Genomic DNA, 27,402 nt, shown 5'->3' with positions numbered 1-27,402 from the left:
TTGAAACATAGTCCAACCCTTCAGTTGTGGTTTTTTGGGTGAGTAATCCGGTCGATTATTTATCAGTGGCGCCCGTAAGTGGGAGCGGGTTGTTACACTTATGGAGTTACAGGTATTCCTAACAACCCTATTTTATTATTGCAATTCAAGTTGGGGGGGAGTAAGGTATATTTATGAATTATCTGGTCTATGTTTAACTGTGAATTTGCAATTGCATGCCTGTAGTTTGTGTGAATTAAAAATATATAAAAAAAAAAATTGTGTGTGCTTTAGATAGTGCTATCCCTAAAGCTTTGGAATTATACACTGATAGCCAGTTGAATTTGCAATATGAATCATGAATACATTAATTTCTTATTTGAAAACGTATATGTATGGAATTAGAATAGATGATTTGCATGCATCGGGTGTTCAATAATTAGAAATTGGTTTATCGGTCATAAAGTCAAAAGCAATGGTAATTAGCTGATTAGCACACTGCATGATCCCTTAACAGAAGTGGAGACTATTACCCGAGTGAGTGTTTGAACCTAATAATCATTAATTCTGAGTGAAATAACACTTACTTTAAATGCGCTTTATTGTTTATCTCATCTTTTCAATAGCTTCAAAACATCAATTTGCTTTGAATGCCTAGTATGATAGCGAATGAATTTGGCTGGTTTCAAACTCTGAATTAGTTGACTGAGTAACATTGTTTTGTAGAAGTATGATAGGGGGATCAATTACTTTCAATTTGGGCCTATTAACCTTTTTCTTTCTTTACATTAGCCTCATTTGCTAGCCCATTTGAGATGTTCTTAGCACAATTCCTTTCCTTACCTTCGTCTAACCAGTAACCATATGAAGTTTGTCTAACCTGGTGTGTTTCTAGGAATCAGTCTATCTCGGTATTTTCATATAAAAAAAGAAAAAAAAAGAGAAGTTCTCTTAGTTATTCAGCATAAGTGTTTCAAAATAAATGCTGAAGAAAACATTATATCCAGTTTGAGATTAGTGTAAAAAAAAAAAAAATCCCGACACACCATTTGCACACTTTACCCTTTTCTTTGACAACCCGTATTAACCTCATAGCCCTATTACAACCCAGTTTGGTCCCTCTTGATGCTATAAATCATGTGATCTCAAGATTCGAGTTCGGAGCAAGGAATTCTGTTTAAATTCAAAAGTTATTTATCTATGGCATTATTCCAGTCATGAAGCTATGTTAATTTCCTTGTTCTTTCATGAAAATACGTTCTTTGTATTTGGGATGACACCGAGTTTGAACTTGTTTTGCATTTACTCTTATAACGGTGCACCCCCTTGTGTGTATACTTAAGGAATCGTTTTTATTGGAGGGAAAATCCACAGTAAGGTTTAAAGTCAAAACTTCGAAGGAGTAAATCTGTGTATTGATCTTCCTGATTGTCATTCCTAAGATTGTATGACCTTTAACCATAAATCTAATTCTGAACGTTCGACTTATTTTGAATGTTCTACTCTACGTATTTTGGTTTTGAATTTGAAATTTTTATATTCATGCAAGTATTGCGATTAGATCATGGCTGGTGTATAATCCGATTGCTAAGGGACTAGCAATATTCAAGTTGGGGGGTGTGATGAGGGGTTAATATTTCCTAAATCTTAATGAATTATATCCCCATTCTGACTTTATAATTATGCTTAAAATAAATAATTATTTGCATTACATATTATTACAGGATGAAGCAAGGAAGCTGACTTCTACAATTAATTAGGGGCATAAATCGAAGACGTTGGATTACCCATTATTGTTGCTCAAAATCATGGGCCAACTATGGAGTCTAGAGGATGTTTCAAGTGCACTTGGCCCAACTATCAAATAGAATCCAACATAAGAAAGGCCCAAGACCAATCAAAGGCCCAAGACTAATCAAAGGCCCAACAAAGCCCAATTTGTAGAAGACTTTTCTTTGTTTTGAATTTTTATAAGTGTTTTATCGCTTAAAGTCTTTTGTATTCTTATGAGAAGTTCACCACACAAAGTCTTTTGTATTTTTTGTCTTTTACCTAATTTTCTTCCACTAGTTAGGTGAATGTTTTGTTGAATAATTGTGTGGCTTGTATTGCATCTTGTGAGCTATAAATAGCTCACTTTTGGTGCATTTGTGAAGGGGGGTTATTACTTGAATCAAAATTTAGTTTTGTTCTTAGAGTTTCTCTTAGAGAATTGCTCTTATTCTCTCTCTTGTTTTCTCTTGTAATCTTACTTCATTTTCTTTGTTCTTTTAAATTCATATGCCATTTATTGTTACTTTATTATCCATCGCCTAAATGGCCGGTTAATTTCTGTCTTTAAATTTCTGTAATTTTAATTCCTGTCATTTAAATTATCCACTGCCTAAATGGCCGGTTAGTTTCTGCTATTTTAATTCCTGTCAATTAAATTCTGTCATTTAAATTACGTCATTCAAATTCCTGTCAATTAATTTTAAATGGGAATGAGTAGCTAAATCTAATCTTGGGTTAAGGCGAGGACAGTGTCCAATGTTCTTGAATCTCAAGATAAGCCAAACCTCGATGAATGCAAGATTTATCTGAGTTAAACTCGAGTTGAGTGTGTAAATGGTTTTGTGAGTTTGGATTGGGTCATCATCCTAACTTAGAACTCTCATGCCATGTATGAGAGTTGCTAGAATTGGAGATGAGATATACCCAAGCTCAGACGATTAAATCATAGTCTGTAGTATAATACAATTTACAGTGACATCTTAACCTAGAACCCTTATATCATGTATGAGGGTTGCTTAGCTAAGAATCATTCGTATCTTGAATTATAACTACCAAACGATCATCTGTTTATTTCAGATTAATGTTGCTGTTTAAATTGCTATAAGAGATTTATTAGGCATTGGTTCTGAACTCGCCTCAACCCAAGACCTTTTTAATATTCCAAAAAACCTTTTCACAATCAAGAAAACTTAGCTCTCTTTGGATAAATTAACCCGAATGAACAATTCTTTTGTTAAATAAACTTCCCAGTGAATCGACCCGGACTTGTCCAGAATTTATATTTGTGCTATAACTACACTCACACACTGGTGAGTTTAAACCTCTTCACCATTTCAACATTGAACATCCAAACTGATTAAGGCTATCTAAATTGTAGGGTGAGGAGTGCAGCCAGCAAACACCCTTGTGGCGAGCATCCTTGTGGCAAACTCCCTTGAGACAACTTTTCTTACAACAATCTCACTTCACCCGACACCTAGCTCGCGTGGATCCCACACCATAAATTTTAATTGTTGTATTTTTGGCAACAACAATTGGAGAGGTATGAATGAAGATATGACAATTTTATTGATTGCAAGATTATCAAATAAGTATCCCTATTACATACTAGATGTCATCTAAATCTAACATTACAACATACAACACTAATAGGCATGACCAAGGACAAGGTGCAATGTAGATCCCAACTAGAACATGGCGATGTGGGAAGCTGTGATGCAGGTCTGTGTAGATGGGCAACACGAAGGCATAGCTGGTGGACATTACATATGGGTAGGAAGGCAAGCTAGGGGACACACAAGCATGTGATCAAGATGGCACGAATAGGGCTCGCGCATGATAAACCTAATCATTTTTGTGCACAACAAGCCTAAGACAAGCACAAGCTTGGCGTGCAAAGTGGTTATGGCTTAATGTAGAATTCTAATGGCGATTATTTCCATTATTGATTGTTTTACCATTTTACCTTTAGCAGTTGGGATTATCAACTGCCATATTTGTTCCTATAAATACTTGTCTTTTGGGGCATTTTTGTAGACATTTAGACTAAGCTGTTCAAGCCATTCTCCTTATGTCCTTTGGTTGAATAAAAGGTCAAGTTTTATTTTACTTGTCATGTTATTTTTCCCTTAATTTGTTTTGTGCTTCTTGCATGTTTCTTTGGCTAACTAAGTGGGCAAATTTAGTGTCATCGCAAGGCTAAGATCTAAGCCTCAAAATTGAACCTATGACATCTACTATGATGGAACAACCTTTAAATTGTCCATAAAAAAGCAATCCATTGTTGCTTTATCCACGTGTGAGACTGAGTACATTGTAGTTGCGGTATGTGGATGCCATAATATTTGCCTACATAGATAACTTGTAAGGACTTACAATTGGAGTAAGACAATTCAACAAGATTTTTGTTGATAACTCGTTAGCTATTACTTTAGCAAAGGATATAGTTCATCATGAGAGGTTAAAACACATTGATACTCTATTTCATCTTATTTGATTACACATCAAAGAAAAAGAGATTGAGTTGGAGCATGTGAAGACAATTGAACAAATTATGGATATATTCACAAAGAGACTAAGATTTGTTTGCATCTTTGTGATATTTTCAGTAATGGGAGGTACAAGTTTAAGGGGAAAATGTTAAGAACTAAAATTGTTGCACGAATTCCCAAAAGCCAAGATGGAAGAATTTATAATGAAGGAAAAGATATAAGGAATCAGCACATTGGAAAACAAAGTCGAGAAGCCCCCTGGAGTTTCAATTTGGTCTTCTCAATTTCAATGTGGAGTTTCAATGTTCTCAAAGTAACAGATCAGATCAAAGTTAATTTTCTGTTCATCATCTGCCTATAAATTAGGTATAATCTCAGTCTTTGTTTCATACCAATATAAAGAAGTAATACAGAGTCGAAGTTTCTCTCTGCCTATTTTCTCCTATAAAACTATCAGCCACAAGTGATTGAGAGTGAGATTGAGTGGAGGCCAGTCAATACCGTACTCCAACAAGTCTTATGCACTACATATGTGTTTTATTAATAGTATAGTAATAACAACAATACATTGATCGAAGAAAGAAGAAGAAGAAGATGCAAAATAGTGGTCATTTTACATAAAATTAAAGAGTCTTAATTATTAGTTGAAAGGAAAAGGCACGAGAGCAGACTGGGGAGGAAAGCAACCAAAAGCAAGCAGCAAAGAAGAAGTGAGGAGTGCGGAGAGAAGATGAAAAAGGAAGCTCCTGGTGCTGCTTGTATTGTATGTTTGTGCAGCAGCTTCACTCTTTATCGAAGCAGCTCTTGAACCATCCGAACTCCCTTTAGTTTTGAGCACACCCACAAACAAATATATATTAATTAGCTAATATATATATATATATATATATATATGAAGAACTAATTAAACATGGACTGGAGAAAGCATAAGCATATGATGATATTTGTTGTTAATGTTACCGCTGGCAGGTGGGGACGTAGTATTGCTAATAATTCCTTTGGCACCGTTGGCAAAATCCTGGAAAGTCTTGGCATCCGGAGAGTTTGGGGGTAAGTGCAAGAGCTCTGCATGCAAAAAGAATTGAATGGAATAAAAAGCTGAGGAATATTTAGCTACTGATTGATTGATGGAGGAGGAGGAGGAGTAGGCACCGGGGCACTGGGAGACATTGGCAGGGGATTGGCAAATAGCAGGAAGGGAGAGGGCAAGCGTGGCGTTGATCTTTAAGCCGATGCTGGGATCGTTCCGGTCCTTCACCAGTACGCACAGGCACTTCTTGCTCTTCTGCAGCACCTGGCGGAGGCCACTGCAGCAGTCGGACGTTGGCGCCCTCGCCTCCCCGCCCACGAACGGAAGGCACGTCGCCAGCCCCACCAGCTGGTTCGCGCACTCTTCCCTGTCATTGGCTATGTCTGCCTCTGCCTTTGCCGCCATGGCCAGTATTATTGCTATTAATATTATCATTACAGCCATCCACCTCAACATCAACCTCGACCTCAAACACAAACACTAACACTATAGTAGCTAGCTGGCTAGCTTTTGCTGCTCCATCCATCGCTTCCCTACCCTTCTTTATATATATATATGTAGATAGAGAGAACAAAAAGTTTCACACATTATTAATTTCTTGAACATGACATAAAAAACAAAAAAAAAGCTTTGATTTTGGTACGGACCGTTAGTTCATCACATTAATTTCTAGCGTCCTCTTGAGATCGATGGATGCCAATTCATATTCATTACTACATTCAGGACCATCCTCGCTGTCATGACGTCCTCCCTCTATGTGCTTTTCTTTTCTTTCTTTTTATTAGCTCAATTATTTACCTAGATACCTAGGGTCCCTACTATTTGGCCAAAAGACAAACGCTACACTGTTTCTAAAATATTTTACATAGGCTTTCATTGATTCATTAAATTCATTCCACTGTCTTTATTCTCGTTACTTTTCTCCTTATAAATTTTAGAATAACCAAAATACCATTAAATTTTCTCTCTCTTCTCCCTCATTTTCTCTTTCGACCAAACCCTTTCTCCTTTCTCTCTAGGGATGACAATGAGAAGCTATGCCCGAGGGTTCTTCTCTCATCCCAATTTTGCTACTGGTTCTAAATAGATATTTTGTTTAAACCTCATCCTGTTAGTGTAGGTGCTCTAGACCCAATCATATTGAGCATGTTGTACACTGACAATTGTAATCATGTTATTATTTGAATAAGGAGTTATTCAAATTCACAAGAAGTCATTCTATTAGTTTCTTGTTATTATTGTAATAACCGAATGAAACTAGATAGAAGTCCATATGATGTATACTGTGAATAACCTATAAAGATGTGAGATTATGCATCACAGTTTCTAGATATCATTAAACGTCCCAAGTCGTAGCAATGTCAAGACTGGACATTGACAATTGCGGTAAGACTTGTATGTGCTATGTTTTTGCTATGTGATAGCAATGGGGGTCTCACACCCATGGGCATGAGGATGCCTAAATAAGTACATAGGTGACCAATGTTGGAGAACGTGTCACTGGACATGACTCGCCATGAGAATCCATTTTGGTTATATGTTGATGGAATTCTCATACGAGATGGGTGTAACTAATCCTTGGACCTGAGGTTGTCACGGTCATCTCATAAGAAGATCGGTATGCTTTGACATCGTTTCGATGGGCCTAGACAAAGGCTGCATATGGGCGATCGTTGGGTATATCGTGAGGCTTATGGAGATGGGTGTATAACCAAGATGGGACTCGTCTATCTCTTGATAGAGGATGATGTATCTAAGGCGCCTTCGGTGGATATTCACTTTAAATCCATGGCCATGGTAAAAGAGATCAATAAGGAGTTATTGATTTACTTTCTATTAAGTGAAGATATCTAGAAGACCGAAGAAAACTCATGTGATCGTTATCAAGCAATACATCGCCATACTTGAGATCACATAAGATACATTGACGAGAGGATCGAATTACACGGTAACCATGCTCGTGAAAGGTTATTTGCGGATTATGAATCCTTCTGAATAATTGGGTAGGCATGATGCCTTGCTAGAGGCCAATCTTGTCTTATGTGTTTGTACCGACACATTGCCAACATATTCGGAAGCCTAATGAGTCATACGCAATAGGCACGGTCCCTGGCTTAAACCAGGAGAGTGGACGTATGGTTAAGTGGGACACTTCGGCAAGAAGTTGTACCATCGTAGGTTCTCACGGAAAAAGAACAAATAGACGTAATGACGTCGATATGACGAGGAGTCGTCATAATGGAAAGAATTTTCTAAAATGGCAATTAATTAAATTAGGAAGGAGTTTCTAATTTAATAATTTTTTATTTGTTGGAGTGGCAAATAGGAAATAAAATATATTTGGGCTTAAGTTAATATTTGGACTAAATTAGATTTGGGCCAAATATTAAATTAAATATTATATTTGGACTAAATTGGATTTGGAAAAATATTAAAATAAATATTATATTTGGACTAAATTAGATTTTGGCCAAATATTAAATATTATATTTGGACTAAATTAGATTTGGGCCAAATATTAAATAAAATATATTTGGGCTTCAATTAGATTTGGGCCATAATATTTTATTTAACCTATAAAAGGATTGGGCAATTTAATTATATTTCTAGTTGGACTAGAATAAGCCCACTTAAGATTCTAATTAAATTAGAATTAATGGGCTAGCCCAATCCATTAGGGTTTTAGAAACCCTAGGATATTTCACTATAAATATCCCTTTATGAGTTGCCCAAAATGTGAAGTGGTTTTTGGTGACGTTTATCAAGAGTTGAAAAACGTATTACCGTTTACTCTTCCCGTTTCTTTTTGGCATCGATTTGAAACGTGGACGTTCTTTTACCATTCATACACAAGCCGTGCAAAGGAGAAGGAGCTAGCACTCCTATTCCGCTCTCCTTGCCAACGGACGAGTGCCGCGTATCACGAGTTAGAGGCCGGACGCTTGGACGGCTCGAATCTGCGAACGACTCGATAATCTAAAGGTTAGATTTATTTATTTGTATGTGAATGATTTGATTTCGACGTTGATCCAATCGCCAGGATCGGGGTAAGTTCAAAAATTTTGAACTACGCTGTTTGCCCCATAGCGATCATGCTTTACTTTCACATCCAAGTATGCCAACATCAATTCTTAGCATGCTAAGGTGAATAGAGGAAAAATTCAAGGGCTACCGACACGCATGGAGCTATTAGGCATTAACTTTGACGCTAATCTTTTGAGCCACTGCTAGAGGATCAGCCAGTCATAGAAATAGAACCCTGACCTATATATACTATACAATTTGGATCAACAATTGAATAATCAACTACATGTGTATGTCCATTGTACTTCTAGTTTCGCTTGTACTATATGTTACATTATCCCATAACTAATATGTTCATTCTTTGGTATTTATAGGTTATATAGCAGTCGCACACCTTTGACATCTTTTATTGTCAAAATACAATAATTGAAATTTGTAATGTGAGACTAGTTGTACTGCATTTGTTTGGCTTTAGGAAGCAAGAAGTGGCTCCAGGTGGAATGGGCTACCAAGAGGAAAGAGTCTGCTTTGGGTGGAAGGGCGCACCTGGAGAAAAGGCTCAACTTTTTATGGAATGGTCCACCAAGAGGAAAGACTTGGCTCTAGGTGGAAGGGCTGATCAGGAGAAAGGCTTAGCTCCGGGTGGAATGGTCCACCGAGAGGAAGAAGATTGCTTTGAGAGGGTTCATCGAGAGGAAAGACTTGGTGTAACATCTCGTATTGAGCGATAGGAAGGACCGAAACAACTTACCCTAATGGGCCTACGCGAACTTCCCAAGGGTCACCCATCCTTGAACTTCCCCAGCTCAAGCACGCTTAACCCAAGAGTTCTTTTACCTACATTCAGCCCAAAAGGTATCCAGCTGGTGTTGTTTCCTTCCTTACTTATCCTCGATATATACTACCTTTCTCTGGACTCTTTGGGTATTACACTTAGCTTCAAGTGGAATGGTCCATCGGGAGAAAAAACGTGGTGCTGGGGTGGAAGGGTTTACCAAGAAGAAAGGCTTAGCTCTGAGTGAAATGGTCCACCAAGAGAAAGAAGATTGCTCTGGATGGAAGTTTGCTCTTTCTGAGTGAACTGTAATCGCATGCAAGGGTCAGAAGGCACATAGGGATTTCTCACCCCTGTAGACATTCCGATGCTTAAGTTAGTAATGGATGAAGACAAATGCTTCGAGTGCACCTCATGATCCCTCCCGGTGGAACGTGTGTGAGGTAAGTGATGTAAACAGGTGAGTATGATGAATAATATGAGTGAAGTTAGATTTACCAAAAGTGAAAGGTCCTTTCTTCTAATAAGAGATTGGGTATTTATAGGCACGATTCCCAAGGAATTCGCATGGGCCATATGTCATGCAAGGAGGTCTACAACTATTGGATGAGACTGGATGGAATGCCTTGAAAGAAATGCTCCGGGTGAATGTGGGACTCACTCTTGCTAGAAATCCATTCCACCCAAAGGAAATGACTTATTTCTCTTGCTCCGGAAGGAAAATCATTCCACTCGGAGGAATTCTCTTATTCTCGCTTCGAGTGGAAATTTATTCCACTAGGAGGAATTCTTTTCATACTTTGCTCCAGGTGGAAATTAATTCCACCTAGGCACCCTACGTGAAATTTTTTCCACTCGAAAGAACTAGCACAATAATTGCTCCCCATTCTTCTGTTTTACCCTTGGGTAAAATGGAAGAGAAAATTTCTAGAACTTTTCTACCTCGCCTATGCACCATCTTCTCTTTATACCCTGCTCTGGGTGGAAAAAATGCATTCGACGACTTGATATTGCCTATATATAGCAGTTTTTATGGCTATTATTTTCATGCTTTCACCCTACGTTAATTGTGGTTGCTCCTAGAACACACCCATTTCCACCCAGAACAAACCATAATGCTCCCAAAATACACCATTTTCCACCCAAAACAAATTACATTACTCCCGAAATACATCTTTTGCCACTCATAATAGGTTGTTTTCCATAGATCTTGGTATTTCTTGCATTTTTACTCTACTTTTTTGAAGGCTTAGGGTAATTACCTAGAGGAAAATATTTCCATCTGAGGGAAAGTATTCTACCCAGAGGAAAATAATTCCACCCAAAAGAAATCGCGCTCCACCTGGAAGGCTTTTTGCTCCTCGGAGAACGCTCACGAGTGAGTCTTTTTAAGCTATTTTCCTTCTTTTCCCTATTTCCTTCTTAGACTATAGCAAGAAGCAAAGTTTATCTTACTACCAAAACCCTCGATGGTAAGGCATATATTGTATATGTTAGTGTTAGTGCCCTTAATGTTGGATTTAGATGGCATCTAGCAAATGTATTATGGGACTAATGATGTAAATATTGCAAATATAATAAAATAAGTTTTCATATTTTAATGGTCATATCTTCATTCATATCTCTTTAATTTATATATATATATATATATGAATGAGTCCCTAGATTTCCTAATAAAGGTTTTATTCTTAAGTGTTAAGAATATGTGACAAATACCTTTGGATTTAGGATTTCTTAAAGTGATTCTCAGTCCTTAGATTTCTGAGAAGGGGAATATGAGTAATCCATTAAAAACTAGCACATGAGCTGCTATATGTGATTAGTATGAGATTCTAATGATTAAAGAATGGTAAGTCACAAGCCATAATCCATGAGAATGATATAGTAAACATGTGGGTGGATGTTAGTTAAACATTTGTTAAATGTGACGCAAGTGATAGATCACATGACTGAGAGGATTAATGATCTGTCACTTGCTTTGATTGTGTTATTGGTCCTTAAACTAGAGGCAACACAGTTATCTTATATGTTGGTGTTAGAGAATTGTCATTGCTAAGAGCCACCTATTTATCCCGATGGGAGATGCATTGTGTAGTCTTTGTGTAGTAACATATGGAGGCAGGTGATTGCTAATGGGATCCATTAACCTATAGCAAGAGTTGAATATCCTACGTGATCAGTGATGGTTTGTGATTGTATAAACCCCTAGCTAGGGTACACATGATTGGAAAAGAGTTTTGAATGTTGGAAGAAGTTCCAAAGTTTCATCTCAATCACACTGTGTTAGATCTTGACATAGTTATCAAGCTAGTAAGTTTGATCAGTTCATAGCTCTCACTCGATCGGGATGTTAGTCAATGGAGGGAATATAGTACATGGGAATCGAAAACCCTAATAGGTTCTCTTGAAGTATCACTTTATTACTGGAAGGATCGTCTTGACACAATGTTTGTTGTCACTCAGGATCTTTCAGGGTACATCGAGGAAATGGAGATGCTCGCTTATAGAGAAAAGTGTTTGATCAGTGTCAAAGTGTTTGACGTATTCTGATTGCTACTTATAGTGAACCTAGAAGGTCACACGCATATCCAAGTGTAGTGGTTGATTAGTGATAAAATGTTATAATTAATCAATGATCGTCATTAAGAGTTAATGATGACATCATTAAGAGTTAACGAAATGGGTTTAATTAATTGAAACAATTGTTAAGAGTTAATAGGCATGCTATTAAGAGTTATTGGGGGCCTCAGTTTCATTATGAGATAATGAAAGGGCCATTAAGACTTAATGGCAAGCCTATATATAATTTAAAGAAAATTAGAATGAGGGAACAAAATCAATCGATAGGCCTTGGAGGCGGTCGACTAGACCTTGCCCATATTGGTCAACTGGTGCTAAATCGGTCGACAAGTCCTTGTAAACTGGTGCAATCTTGTTGATCGTATCATCGAAGCCGATCGACCATTTTCTTACAATGAGGGTCGCATTTGACACAATTTCTTGTCATTTTCTACAATGGATTAAATGGACTCATGGAGGAGGAAGAGGACGGTAAGGATGACATGCATCCAGCACGCATTTCTTTTCCTCATCCTTGTCCCCTTTCTCTCTATCTCTTTAAGTTGTTTATCCATTTTTGGAAGGGTTTTAGGGTTTCATATAAAAGGTTATAAGAAAGAAGAACACCTAAAAAAAGCTTGTTGCATTTGACGCCCTCATTCTCTCTCGATTGTGAGCGTTTTTTGCTCATTCCAGAGCCCTAAAACCCCTCTTCACCCTTACTCCCATTGCTCCTTGATTCTATGTTGCTATTGTAGTATTCCCAATCCAATAATGGACTATTTAGATTTGGAATCCCCTTGCTTTGAACCCATTTTCAGCTTCATCATTTGCAAATGGCTTGGCTAGCACATAGGCCATCTTGCAAATTTCATCCCCCTAGTCGGAGCATGGTCTAACTAGACCCCTCATACTTTCAGGGGAAAGATTGGCTTTCTGAAAATCCATTCAGAACAATGAGACTATTCAGAGGCGTTGTTTAGGAGCTGTTTGGTGAGCACAGAAACTCCCCCAAGTGGAAACTTCAGCAGCTTCATTAGATTTGAAACTCTCTAGTTAGGTATACCTTATATCACCCTATAGATGGTTTTGGTTTTATATTGTATGTGGTTGTCAATACAAGGTCTTACCAGGTGATCTCGTTTTATTTTCGCTACATATATCATGAGTTTTCATAAAATTTTTGAAAACTAGTAAAACCCTTGCATGAACCACCAAGTGTTGGTGTTTCCTTTTAGTATATATGGGAAATAATTCCAAACTCAAAGAGGAATAATTTAACCACCTCGCAAAGAATTATGACATCCCTTCCACTTATCGAGCTAGGGTGGCCTGTCTAGGTGAGGCATGCATAGTAGTAGTTGATGGAGGATGGTTCGCAGTCAATGAAATGAGTCTAAGGAATGGGCTATGCTTCCCACTTCACACTTCGGCACAGAGTTCCTTTGGAGAAACCAATTAGCCCTGGCCTAACTCCACCCCAATGGTTGCTCTCAGCTGGTGGGCCTCTTTATCATATGCCAGGAGAAAGAGGTGGTTCCCACATTTGAGTTGTTCCATCACTTCTATACACTTTAGAAGAAGCGGCCTAAGAACTACCTCTTTGTTGTGAAGCCACCATGCGAGACATGGGCTTCCCATCGTGATTGGTGCTTAGATAATGAGAACGTGGCGAAGCCCAATATCTCTAAACCCAAGAAACTTCATAAGAAACAACTTGTCTCAATGGCTTAACTCCTACGTGAAGGTCTAGTAAGCCTACTGGATCTCCTCATCGAGGATTGGTTGAGGAGGACTGGCTAGGTTATCCATGTAGGAGAGCCTTCGAGGTACGGGGAACTGTTTGTACTTCCACTGTTGCCCTTAACTTTTCCTGAAACATGGGTTCCTACAGAGGGAAAGGTTATCCACTTATAGGAGCAAGTATCTCCCGAGGGTCTAGCTCCTTTATTCTTTTCATTTTTCTCAAATTTATGCGATTCCTTGTACCTTAAATATTATTCTCTATCCACAAGTTCTTATGTATTTTACTCATCACTTTCATACCTCTTTTTCACAAGAATGAGGCGATTCATACAATCAATGCAGATGAGGGTCGTGCAGGATGTTATGACAGTTCCACCTCCTCTACAACCAAAGCCACAAGTAGTCCTGTCGCCTCCACCTGAGCTTTCGGAGCCCGAGGAAGGAGAGGGAGATACAGATGGGGGGCTAAAAAGAGGAAGAGGACCAAGCATAAGGCGAGAGTCCATTACCACTTTCTTCCTCGATCATTCTTGAAGTGCCTAAGCCTATCTAACCACTGTGGCAAGCTCATTCTCAAGGATTGATAGGGGCTGGTCGCAGTGCAATCTTGCCTACCAGGGAGCCTTCAGTAATTCCGGAGATCAAAGTTACCTCTAGACTCAACCAAGAGGCGATTAACACAATTCATGCCAGTGGTCACGACCAATTTTTCCAACCCATCGTCAATCCTCAGCCAATAGACATACATGTGTTGGAGACAAAATGTGGTCTTTGTCTTGCACCTCAATTACCTGAGTTCTTAGCACCTCACTAGGGTATCATTGATTTGGGAAATGGTCGTCGCCATTGGGGTAAAAATTTTTGACATTACTCGAGTCTGCTTGACACTGATATGGTGGACATTCTAGGTGTTAAGGCCCTGCTCATGTACTCAGTTATACTTCCTTGGGATAAGGCATGGTATTTCTAGAATCCCATCGACGACATGGACGAATTTGAACAACACCTCTTTATCGTAAGTCTTTCTTTTATTTTTAATTTTTTAGCTAGGTTTTCCTGTGCATTCCTAGATTTCAACTATTCTCTCACTTTATGCACGTGACAGGGTACTTAGGGCACCATCGTGGCCAACGCCATGAACCGTGCCCACTCATCTCGGGCTGAGGCAGATGCTACCCACTGGAGGGACCATGTGTGGAGGTGGCGTGTGGACGAGCAGGTGTACAATAGCTGGATCTATGACTTAAGGGTTGAGGTGGCGAGTCTTTAGTCCCAACTACAACTTATTTCTATGAAAAGCAACACATTAGAGGTGAATGCCTAGAGGTGGAAGGAGGCTTTCAAAGAGCATAAGAAGGCCTATGAGGAAATAAAGTCCTCTTTTACCACTCTTCGTGAGGAGAATCAACGGTTGGGCAAGGAGCTGGTGCCCAGAAGCAAGAAGTGTGAGTCCTCCAGGAGCTGGCCTAAGAATGAGAGAACAAAAAGAGGAGGATTGAGGAAGAGCGCTAGAAAGCCATCTAGGACTATCGTCTTCTGATAATTTCTGTAGGTGCAAAGACACATACCACAATGGCTTTATCAAGTTCAAATTTTATCTTAGTTGTAGCTACTTGGAGTCCAAGTGCCCCGGGGAGTCATTTCCCAAGATGATCTTCTTGGAGGCTACCTCATTCATTCCTCCTGACTGGAAGATATATGACCCAAACCCTTGAGACCTGGAAGAGTATTTAACCGCGACACTAGCAGATGACTTGGCTAACCTTTCTAGGCCATGGAGTCCCTATGTGTTTGATCACGATGAACCTTCTAGGGTCTTCAATGCTCTTCATGAGATCGAGGATGCCCTAGTCGAGCTACATGGTGAAGCTCTCGAGGATACTACTCCCGTCAACATGAGCCAAGTCCTCGATGCTCCTGTGGCCCTTCCTTCGCAACTAGCTGATTAGGATCACTTTTTCTCTTTCTTTTTCATTTTCTAAATGTTCATTTGTTTTGCAAGTTGATACAATATTTTGAACACCTCCTTTGGTATGTCTTGTTTTAGACTAGTTGTATATGTGTTTTGGGATGGATGCTTGTGATAAATGTGTTTCTTTTTTTTATGGATTATCATTGATATACCCAGGAAGGCGAATCAGATATATGATCAAGTGTGGGCCCCAATTTTGATGGGATAAAGCAAAGGCGGGGGATCGAGGAAGAACCACTTGGCTGGGCCGAGTGGGAGCCCACTCGGTTAGACCGAGTGGATAGCCCCACATGGCATAGCTGAGTGGAGGACCACTCGGTTATGCCGAGTGGGGGTCCACTCGGCATAGTAGAGTGGCTAAACCCCCACTCGGCACAACCAAGTGGGGGTCACTCGGGCCACTCGGTCATGCCGAGTGGCCCTTCCTCCCTAACTTGGCCTAGCCGAGTGGGGTCCACTCGGCTAGGCCGAGAGATCCCACTCGGGGAGCAACCGAGTGGGGGGTCAGTTGGCCATGCCGAGTGACCCTTTGGGATTGGCGATCCAACCGAGTGCCCCCCCTCTCGCCAGCCGAATGGCCTCCGAAACCTTCGAAACGGGCTATGAAATCTCCAGAATGGGCTGCGAGATTTCCGCCGAGAAAATCGCGAGATGCCCCTCACCCTCCGTTATAAATACAAGGACCCCTCTTCATCACGAGGTACGCAATTTTGAGTGATTGAAGTACAATTTTCTCATTTTCTCTCGAGATGTAACTTAAGCATAAGAGGGTTTGCGCGGGGACCCCCACTCGTGTCCTAACGGTGCTCTCGTTTTATAGGCCACTTGTCATCTTCAGGCCACTCATCATCTTTAGGCCACTCGGTCACCAAGGTCACTCGGTCATTTTAGGCCACTTGGTCATTTTAGGCCACTAGATCATTTTGGGCCACCAGATCATTTTAAGCCACTAGATCATCAGCCCACTAGATCATCAGCCTACCAGATTATCAGCCTATTCAGCCCATCAGCTCTATCAGATTATCAGATCTGGACCTTACCAGATCCAATTGCTTATCAAGATTCTCATCAGCGAAGACACGACTCCTAAGACTCTTGCGTTTATCTACAATTAAAAATAGATTGTTGTATTTTGGCAACAACATTCTTTTTGATGCTTGTAGTTGATGTTAATGTTGCATATGTGTGTGACATAATGAATGAGTTAAATGATACCTGTCACCTTCTATGGATGATCCACACATCGATTAAAGATAAGCAATGGGCATATTGCCTTTGTTCTCATTTCATTTAGTCCTGTCATGAGAGGGTTATAATAAAGTAGACGATCAAGTATTAATACCTTGTCATAGTTTGAGCCCGCTATGTAGTGTCCTCTAGATAAGCCTGGGTTACTTGTTAATGGGTGCATTCAGAACTTCAGCCTGATTTTCCATGATAGATTTTAGTTTCACCTTAAGTCTACCCAACATAGAGAATCCAGGGTTGTCTAAAGGTCTACTCTTGGACTGTGGCTAGGGATCTAGGTTTGCTAAGAGGCTTAGCAGTTGATCATCACAAGGAATCTAGGTTAGTTCAAGGGCTTAGCGTTGGATTACTACATGGGATCATCTAGATTTGCCTTGAGTCATGGCATTGAATCATCACAGGGGTCTGGGTTGGCCTAAAGGCTTGGTACTGGATTACTACTAGGTGGCATAGAAACAAGTTTTGGCTTTCAAATTTGGTTACCTTAGAGAATCTAGGTTTGCCTAAGGGCTTTGAGCTAGATTACAACTGGCTGTTTAGGTTTGTCAGGAAACTGAGCACTGGATCTTCACAAGGAGTCCAGGTTAGCTTAAGGGCTTGGGGCCGGACTACGACAAGGGATCTAAGTTAGTATTGTGACATGGCATTGGATCATAAAAGGGAATCTAGGTTAATCCAAAGGCTTGGTGCTAGCTTGCTACAGGGTGGCACATAAACAGGCTTTTGCCTCTTATCCTCGAGCTTGGTCACTTTAGAGAATTTAGGTTTTCTTAAGGGCTTTACACTAGATTACGACCTAGTCTCCAAGTTTGTAAGGAAACTTAGCACCAAATATTAGCAAGGAGTCTAGGTTAGCCTAAGAGCTTGGTGTCAAACTATGATGAGGGATCCATGTTAGTCTCGTGACATGGCATTGGATCACAATAAGGAATCTAGGTTTGTCCAAAGGCTCGGTGCCAGATTGCTATAGGGTGACTTCCCCACAAGGCTAAGTCAATGGTTTCCAGGTTTGTTGGTTTTATTGGTTATCGGTCTTTATGGGTCACCGATTTTACAAATTCCTGAACTTATAAATGGCATTGTACATGATAAGTTGCATTTATTTATTTATTATTATTCCTTTTTAACAAGGTTGGTTGGAGGACCTCCTTCTTTAGTCTGCGTGAGGCATATTACCTACACAAAAGACATGCGTGCTAACTCATACACACCATTAGTCAGTTTGCTCAATTCATTTTAAGTGGTTCGACTTATCTTTTGCCTATGTCCGCGGGAATACAAGGGGGTGGATATATTTTATTTCACAGGGGATAGTACATCAAAAGTAAAAATTACAATTCAAGGGAGAACACGAAAATATTTCTTCAAATGCATTGTGTTTCAAATGCATTGGTTATTGCAAACTTCCTAAGCATGAGGTCCCCCTCTTGTAGTGGCCTATGGAGAACCCTTGTGTTGTAGCTGGAGACCATTCTTTGATACATTGCTAACTACATAAATGCTCTATCTCTCAGTTCTTTAATCATGTCTAGATTCTCATGCAGCTAGTTAGAGTTATCTTCTCCATGAAAGGTAATTACCCTTGGCAATTAAAGATCCACCTCCACAGGAATAAGGGCTTTGGGTTCATATGCCAAATTGAATGAGGTTTCCCTTATAGACACCCAGTTGGTTGCTCTGTAGGCCCATAAAATGCTCAGTAACTCATCAACCCAAGCGCCTTTAGCCTTTTCCAATTAGGTTTTCAAACTGTACAAAATGGTCTTGTTGCTAGCCTTGGCTTGCCCATTTACTTGCAGGTATGCCACAGATGCCATCCTTAATCTGATCCCCCACAATTGGAAAAATGTACAAAATGCCTCCGAATCAAACTGCATGTCGTGATTAGTATTGAGAATGTAGGGATGCTAAAGTGGCATATTATGTCTTTCATGACCATATTATCCACCTTTCTTTCAATAATAGTTTCCAAGGGTTCGAATTCTACCCATTTCATGAAGTAGTCAGTTGTTACTAATAGAAACTTTCTCTAAGATGAGGTTATTGGGAGGGGTCCCAATATGTCTAGGTCCCATTGGGCGAACGAGAGTGGTTGAAAAATTGGTTGGAAGGCTGATGAAAGTCTCACGATTAATAGGCCATGTCACCGACACTTGTCACATGATCGCATCTTTTGTATAATGTCTTTGCAAAGGGTAGGCCAGAAAACCCTGTCCGTAGAATCTTTGTTCCAAGAGCTCTTTCGCCCAAGTGCTCCCCACAGCCTCATTCATGAACTTCTTCTAGCACCAGTCAAGCTTCTTTAGGTCCCAAACATTTTAGTAGAGGAATAGAATAGCCTCGTTAGTACAAAGTTTGATCAACAAAAGAGAAGTAGATAACATTGTTCTTCAGTTGTCTAGCCTCAGAAAGGGAGTCTAGGAGCTCTCTCATGAGCAGGTAGTTCATTATAGGAGCTCTCCAATCTTCTGACGAGATGATGCAATGGAAAGTGTTTGGCCCAACATCCCCCTCCACACTCGGCATTTGCAAGATTTCCATATAAATCAATCGCCCAGGGGTGTCTCTTGCTGCAACCAACTTAGATAATGTGTTTTCATGTTATTAAAGGATTGGTTTATCTGGACTAGCTCAAAATTAACAAAGGCATTGGTGAGCTCTAGCATTTGCTGCAAGTATTTCATCATAATAGGCTCTCTTGTCTTGAAGGCTCCTGAAATTATTGCACCACCAATTGAGAATCATTGTGAGCCATAAGTTTCTATACCTCTAGTTTCTTAGCCAAGTTCATTCCATCTACGAGAGTTTCATACTCAGTGGTATTGTTAGAGCCTGGGAAAGTAAACTGTAAAGAATATTCCAAGACTTCCTCTTCAGGGGAAATTAGTACAACTCTAGCCTCGGTTCCTTTTGCATTTGTGACTCCATCCACAAAACGAATCTACTCCATAGGAGAAGCGTCCTGGGAATCTAGTGCATGCGTGCACTCAATGATGAAGTCGGCGATGGGTTGCCCCTTTATAGTCCTCCTGGGCTCAAAGTTAATATCATACTCGATGAGTTCTATTGCCCACTTTGTTAATCGTCCTGAATAGTTTGGTCTTTGTAAGATTTGTCTTAATGGTTGAACTATTAGAACTGTAATGGTGTGAGCTTAATAGTGAAAGTAAAGTAAGATTGCTATGGGGCAAGTAGTGTAGTTTAAAAATTTTGAATCTTTCCCCAATCCCGATGATTGGATCATCGTCAAAATCAAAACAATCACATGCATAATAAGATAAATATAACCTTTAGATTTTCAAGTTGTTTGCAGATTCGAGCCGTCCAAGTGTTTAGCCTCTAACTCGTGATACGTAACACGCGTCATTTGGCGAAGAGAGCGGAATATGAGTGCTAGCTCCCTCTCCTTTTCATGGCTTGTGTATGGATGGAAAGAACCTCCCATTTCAAATTAATGCAGACAAAAATAGGAGAGAGTGAATGGCAATTTTTCAACTATTGAAAAAACCACAAAAACTATTTGTTAATTTGGGCAACCCCTAAAGGGTATTTATAGAGGAGGAAGGCCCCCTAGGGTTTCCAAAACCCTAATGGATATGGGCCAGCCCATTTATTCTAGTCCAACTAAGAACATGATTAAATGGGTTTATTATAGTCCAACTAAGAACTTAATTAGGTGACCCAAATCCAACAATAAGTTTAAATAAAATATTTGGTCTAAATCCAATTTAGCCCAAATATATTATTTAATTTAATTTTTTGCCTAAAACTTTATTTAGCCCAAATATTAACTTAAGTCCAAATAATATATATTTTATATTATTTATTATTTGCCATTCCAATAAATATAGAAAATTATTAAATTAGAAACTTCTTCCTAATTTAATCAATTGGTATTTTAAGAAACTCTTTCCTTTATGACGACCCCTCATCATATTGACTTTATTACGTCCATTTGTTCTTTTTCCATGTGAACCTACGATGACACAACTTCTTGCTGAAGTGTCTCACTTAACTATATGTCTACTCTCTTGGTTTAAGCCAGGGACTATACCTTTTGCATATGACTCATTAGTGTAAGACCCCGCTTTTCCCAAGTGTGACGTTAACCCGGGATTTCGGGAATACATTTTTTTTTTCAACATACACTTAACACAAATCATTCCCCAACAATCCCATTCTACCTTCTCAGCATATCAAACCTAATAATCAATAAAATAAGACATGTAATATCATCACATATACAGAAGCAAGATCGAAACCTCAAAATGATACATAACCATAAATTTCTTTTATAACCAAGTAACTGTATCAATGTTCAACATGACATTATCAAGATAATACATAGCATTTGAATAACTCAAACATAGTCAAAAGGCCTACTAAAGATCTAATATACAAACAATGGCTACATCTCGATGACCTTTTTTTCCTTGACGCTGATGCTTTCACCTAGACGTTTGAATATTCCAGGGATATTGTCCAAATTAGATGTTGAATCATCGAAGTGAGAGTTCAAAACATTTTCATGAATATATGCAAGACTATGAACAAACTGACATATCCCGACATGTCCTAGCCAAAGAGAATCCCATATAGCACTTAACCCATACCCCGGGAAAAGAAAAATATCTCTAAAGGCAACTCAACCATATTAACACAATGGTATAACACAATCCTGCTTAAGAAGGGCAACATCAATGCATGAACCTAACTATCACCCCACTATCATGTCAGGTATTACGTTCCCACTAAAAAACGTTTCGGATCCCAACACAACCCTGGTCACAAGAGGATCACATCAGTACTATCCCCGGAGTCAACGTTTACCTCGGTAATAATGATATTTCTTAAAGGCATATCTAGGGTGGTTTCCATTCTCAGCCTTGCCACTTGAGTACCATAGGGTGGTGTCCACTCTCAGTCTCGTCACAAGTGGGTCACATAGCATTAATGCTTGGCATGCATCCCAAGTGTTATAACTCAAGGCTATACCCTAGGTTGACATCCCACATCCCACATGGACAACACAAAAACATGCCAATGCCACAATACATCATATAAAATCAACATTTCAATGCATGTATTTTAACGCACAAAATTCAAAGCACATGAATAAAACATTTTGGGATGAACCTCCCATGTAAAACCAACCATTCACAGGTTAAACCATTTGGATAAAACAAATCATGTATAGGGTCGAACCAGCCACAATAAACTAAGTTTTAGGTAGGAACACTCACCTTGAATGAAACTCAGAACACCTCAAATCTCGTGCCCAACCTTGATTCTCATGCTAGGCTTCTAACAGTTCTCAAATCCGAGTCTCAACGTACCCTGAACATCATACATACTCAAGGAATTCAATCTTTCTCCTTTCTCCATTCTTTCTCCTACTTCTCCAAATGGTGCCTCCTATTTATAGACCTTAAAACTTGGCCACCAAGTATGTTATATTATATTATAATATTTCTCAATCATTTCAAATTTTCTAAGATATTCCAATCATTTCAAATCTTCTAAAATCTTCTCCAATCATTTTAAATCTTCTAAAATCTTCTTCAATCATTCCAAATCTTCTAAAATCTTCTCCAATCATTCCAAATCTTCTAAGATTTTTTCACAATCATTTCAAATCTTCTCAAGTGTATCTCAATTTGATCCAAAGCTATAATGAAATACTTGAGTTTAAATCCACCGATGGCCTATTTATAAGCATTTCTATCAAATCACGTGTCGCTACCTCAGAGGGTCATTATAAAGCCTTATCCACCACCTCAGGAGGTCATCATGAAGCCTTATCCGCCACCTTAGGGGTCATTATGAAGCCTTATCCTTATCCTTATCTTCAAATGGCCAATAATTGCTTGCCACGTGTCCCTAAAGATAAGATTTGGAATCCAAAGTGATCCAAAGTTAAAATGGAATGTAAACTCACATCCACAACCTCATCATGACTTATCCTTATCTTTAGCCTTATCCTTACTTAGCCTTATCCTTATCCTTAGCCTCATCATGACTTTTAATGGTTAGTTGGTTCAGTTCGCTGCTCTAATGGTCTAGTTATAAGGTTTCAAGAATTACACATTGGCCCAAACTTTTTGGGTAATTGCACTTTAAACCCTTTGCAACTTGGTCACTGACCATTTATTAATTGCACTTATGCCCCTAGAGAAAAGATTTATTACGCTAATATCCCAAGGTTTTAACAACAGTTCTCCCTCAAAACCTACATAGCCCTTTGAAATGTCCCACTTCCTCAAATATTTGAATCTAAAAATCTCGGGTATTACATCATATTTGAGTCTAAAAATCTTGGGTGTTATTATTAGGCTTCCAAATATGTTAGCAATGTGTCGGAACTAACACATAAGACAAGATTGGCCTCTAGCAAGGTGTCATGCCTACCCAATTATTTTTGTTCTCTGGATATCCTCACTAATTGGAAAGTGAATCAATAACTCCTTATTGATCTCTTTCACCATGGCAATGGATTTAAAGGGAATATCCACCGAAGGCACCTTAGATACATGATCCTCTATCAAGGGATAGACGAGTCCCATCTTGGTTATGCACCCATCTCCATAAGCCTCACGATATGCCTAACGATCGCCCACGTGTAGCATTTGTTTAGGCCTATTGAAATGATGTCAAAGCATATCGATTTTTATTATGAGATGATCGTGACAACCTCAGGTCCAAGGATTAGTTACACTCATCTCGTATGAGAATTCCATCAACAATAACCAAAATAGATTCTCATGGTGAGTCATGTCCAGTGACATGTTCTCCAACATTGATCATCTATGTACTTGTTTAGGCATCCCCATGCCTATGGGTGTGAGACCCCCAATGCTATCCGATAGCAAAAACATAGTACATACAAGTTATACTACAATTGTCAATGTCCATCATTGACATTGCTATGACTTGGGACACTTAATGATGTCTAGAAACTGTGATACATCATCTCACATCTTTATAGATTAATCATAGTATACATCATCTGAAACTTGAGAATGCCATCTCGCATCTCAAAAAATAGAATTCTTGGGTTAGCTATGCTCATCTACTCAAAGATGTATACACTTGTCACCCACATATGCCTTCCATATTTCGTTCATCAGATCCAGTTAAATTATCAAGCCAGCGGTAAAAGTGGATGATCCCCTTGGCACTATAGTCAATAGGCTAAAAGCCTCTAATAACTACCACTCACAGGCCATCCACCCAGTCACAATAGTAGGCACACTCCTATTTAAAGCGTCAAGCACCTTATTGCCACACCCTCGGGTGGTTCAAAATAGTGCAGTCGTAGTCCTTGAGGAACTCCATCCATCGTTGCTTCCTCATGTTTAGCTCCCTCTACAAGAACATATACCTCAAGCTCTTTGTGGTTCGTAAACACATCGAATGTCTCACTATACAGGTAGTGCCTCTATAGTTTAAGAGCACATACCACAACTGTAATACCCAAAAATCTTGTGATATTTTGGTGAATAAAGTGTTTTGGTGGAAATATGAAATTTCATGGAAGTTCATATCAGAAGGTAATACTCTGAATTTGAATTAATAAGTGACTAAATCAACTGCAGGCTTAGATATCTAAGGAAAATGATATGAGATTGATGAGCATCTCGAGATGAGATTTATGGCATTAAAAAAAATCAGAATAGAGACAGTTTTTGATACAGCTAAAATACAATTCAAAAATTCAAAAAGTCGAGAAAGACTCCCAAGAAATCAAAAGAACCCAAAGAAGGCTCTAATTTTATAAGTAGAACAACTCGGAAGTTGATTTGGATGGGAATTTTTAGAGGATAGGCCTAAGTGTAATTTATGAATCTTGACCAAAAGTGGTAAAACGAGACTTGGGGGATAAAATGTGAAAGAGGAAATTCAAAGGGTTGCATGGGAAGGACCAAATGAAATTTTGAAATTAGAATAAGGGCTAAAGTGTAATTTTTAGAAGTCAGGTGGGAAACTTGCAAAACGTCGTTCGCCACACTGTCACCATCAACCAGCCGCCTGCCACTATCGGGAAGGTCACCCAAGGGTTCAAGAATAGCCTCCAGGCCATGATGAGTCAATTGGTGGTGGCCATTGGCTGAGATCAGTTGTGTTTAACGAGAATTTATGGTGGATGTGAGCAAAAAATTTAGCCAGAGAATCGAGAAATTTTTAGCATGATTCAAGGCTATTCGAGGAACTTAGTGGCTAGATTTAAACCTTAGGGATTAAGTAAGCTTGAGATTTGACAGATTTCAATCGAAATTTGGCTATAAATAACGCATTTAAGGCCGAGGGTTATTATTCAAGTTTGAGCTCAAATTCGAGGTGTTTTAGAGTGATTCAAGTGTTATCAATAAGGAACTTTTGTTCTTCATGTCTTGGGGAGTATTTTTAGAGAATTTGGAGAGGTTTGGTATAGATTTGAGTGGGTTTTAGAGAAATTCTCAAAAAATTGGGAGTCGTCGAAGTTGAGCCTAGCCTGTAAAATGGCCGTTTGGGGCATTACTGGCCGTGTTTTCGGGCAACCAAGGGCACCCTTAGGATCGACTTTAAGAGTACTTCAAGGGGGTGGGATCAAATCGACCATTGGAGTAAGGTTTAGGTCGTCAGAATTGGATAAAACGACTGGTGCGTGAGGTGGATGCGCTGGCCATTATGCACAGGGCGCGTGAGGTACCATTTTTGTCTGAAATTAATTTATAATTTTCTTGAAATTATTTTATGATTAATGGTGGTGAAAAATTTGGGAAAATCCTTGATGAGGTATTTATTTTGGAATGGTTTAGGAAAAAATAGGAAGAAAATAAGAGAAAAATTATAAGAAAATTAGGAAAAATAAAATATTGATTTCCTTGAATAAATATGATAACAGGGTACGTTGAGGTTTAGAATTGAGTACAATTGTTGAAGCCTAGCACTAGAATTGAGGTTTGGGCATGAGAATCGAGGTATTCTGAATACGTTTAAGGTGAGTGGTTCGATCCAAAACTTATCTAGTTTTATACAAATGGTTTGCCCTGTCATAGGTTGATTTTATCTGAATAGTTCATCCAAAATGTTTATTTACATGTGCATTGAAATGTCATTTTATGTGATGCATCATTGCATGTTGTGGTTATAGCATTGGCATGTGTATTGAAAATGGGTAGTGTTTCCAGATTGCTTTTGAGTGGGAAAGTAATTCCTGACGTGATTGTGGTGTGATACCCGAGTTCCTGCGTTGATGTTGCCCCTCTTAAGGTAGGATTGTGTTATGCCAATGAGTTCATGTGGTTATGTTGCTCTTAGAGAGATTGCATTTTCCCAGCTCGGGTTAAGTGTTGCATGGGGTTTTCTGGGGCTGAGACATGTTGGTTCATGGTCTTGCATATATTCATGAAAATGTTTTTGAACCTTCACTTAGATGATTCAGTATCTAATTTGGACTATGTTCCTGGAATATTCAAACGTTCCAGGTGAAAGCAGCGGCGCCAAGGGAAAAAAGAATATCAAGATGTAGACATTGTTTACATAGGCGATCTTTGGCATATCTTTTGACTATGTTTGAGATATTCAGTTGTTACTACTGAGAGATGAGTCTTCATGTGTTTTGTTTTGAGGATGTGATGTTAAATAATGGTACAGTTTTTATGTTATGAATGAAGCATTTGCGGTTATGTACCATTTCAGGTTTCGACCTTGCTTCCGCATATGTGATGATATTACCTATCTTAGCTTATTGATTATTAAGTTTGATATGCTGAGAAGGTAAAATGGGATTGTTGGGGAACAATTTATGTTAAGTGTATGTTGGAAAAAAATATTCTTGAAATCTCGGGTTAATGCCACGCATGGGAAAAATGGAGTGTTACAACAGCTGCCAGCTCCATGTCATGCATCGGGTAGTTCACTTTGTGCCTCTTCAATTGGCGTAACTCATATGCAATCACTCTTCCAATAACACGCACCCCAGTCCTATTTTCTAGACATCAATATATATAACATGTCATCTGGGCCCACTTGGCATAGCTAAGACAGGTGCTAAGGTCAACCTGCCTTAGAGCTCTCGAAAGCTCTCCTCATATCTGGTAGACCATTCTCACTTGACTCTCCTGATGAGTCCTATCATGGATGCATCTATCCTAGAGAATCCATTCACAAGTCTCTGATAATAGCTTGCTAATTTCAGAAAGCTTCTCACCTTGGTCACACTAGTTAGCTGCCTCTTTGCTGAATCCACCATTATTTCTTCGATCGAGATTACATGTTCCCGTTTCTCTTTTGACAGTCATAGTCAACATAGGAAATATCTAGATTAGGTCATTTCCAATGCGTTCAACCATTTTTAGACGGTCAGGATCCTATCATAATACTCTGGTCCTTTGGAACTTGGACTCTAGTTTACACATAACAACCATGCCCAAACTTTGGCATCTGACTGTCTCCGCAATCCATTGTGTTGCTTTGACCCACGAGTCTCACAACCCTACTGCGAGCCAGCCCACAATCCTCTAACTGTGCTAACCATGCTGCTTTGAACATTAATCGTCACAAGCCCATCACTAGTCTTATGCCTTGGTGCCTAGGCTCAAGTTCGTTGTTACAAGCCATACACCACATATTCATAGGCTCTTATATTCACAACTCGCTAACATGATCTTTAATGATTGCCCAACTATATACCTTTAAACCTCACAACTCGGCCACCAGGGCTAACTAGACTAGCCGTCTTTTTCCCAAAATTTAACCATATTTATGAATTCTATTCTCAAAGTTAAAATCCTAGACCTCCAATGGATTCAGGTTTATTAAG

General features: G+C 39.1%; 1 protein-coding gene across 1 annotated transcript; it reads right to left on the bottom strand.

Annotated features, from left to right (window-relative positions):
* Positions 1 to 4,759: 4,759 nt before the first annotated feature.
* LOC127791371 (non-specific lipid transfer protein GPI-anchored 14-like) lies at positions 4,760 to 5,809 on the bottom strand. The gene is made up of 3 exons (XM_052321204.1): positions 5,397 to 5,809; positions 5,205 to 5,309; positions 4,760 to 5,066 (listed from the first exon to the last, which is right to left on the bottom strand). Exons 1-3 carry the CDS (start codon positions 5,728 to 5,730, stop codon positions 4,885 to 4,887), a joined length of 621 nt encoding a protein of 206 aa, XP_052177164.1. The 5' UTR covers positions 5,731 to 5,809; the 3' UTR covers positions 4,760 to 4,884.
* Between the last annotated feature and the right edge of the window lie 21,593 nt (positions 5,810 to 27,402).

Source organism: Diospyros lotus, chromosome 1, assembly GCF_014633365.1.
Source record: "Diospyros lotus cultivar Yz01 chromosome 1, ASM1463336v1, whole genome shotgun sequence".
NCBI lineage: Eukaryota > Viridiplantae > Streptophyta > Magnoliopsida > Ericales > Ebenaceae > Diospyros > Diospyros lotus.
Note: the sequence above shows the minus strand (reverse complement) of the source record. Positions and strands in the feature narration are given on the sequence as shown.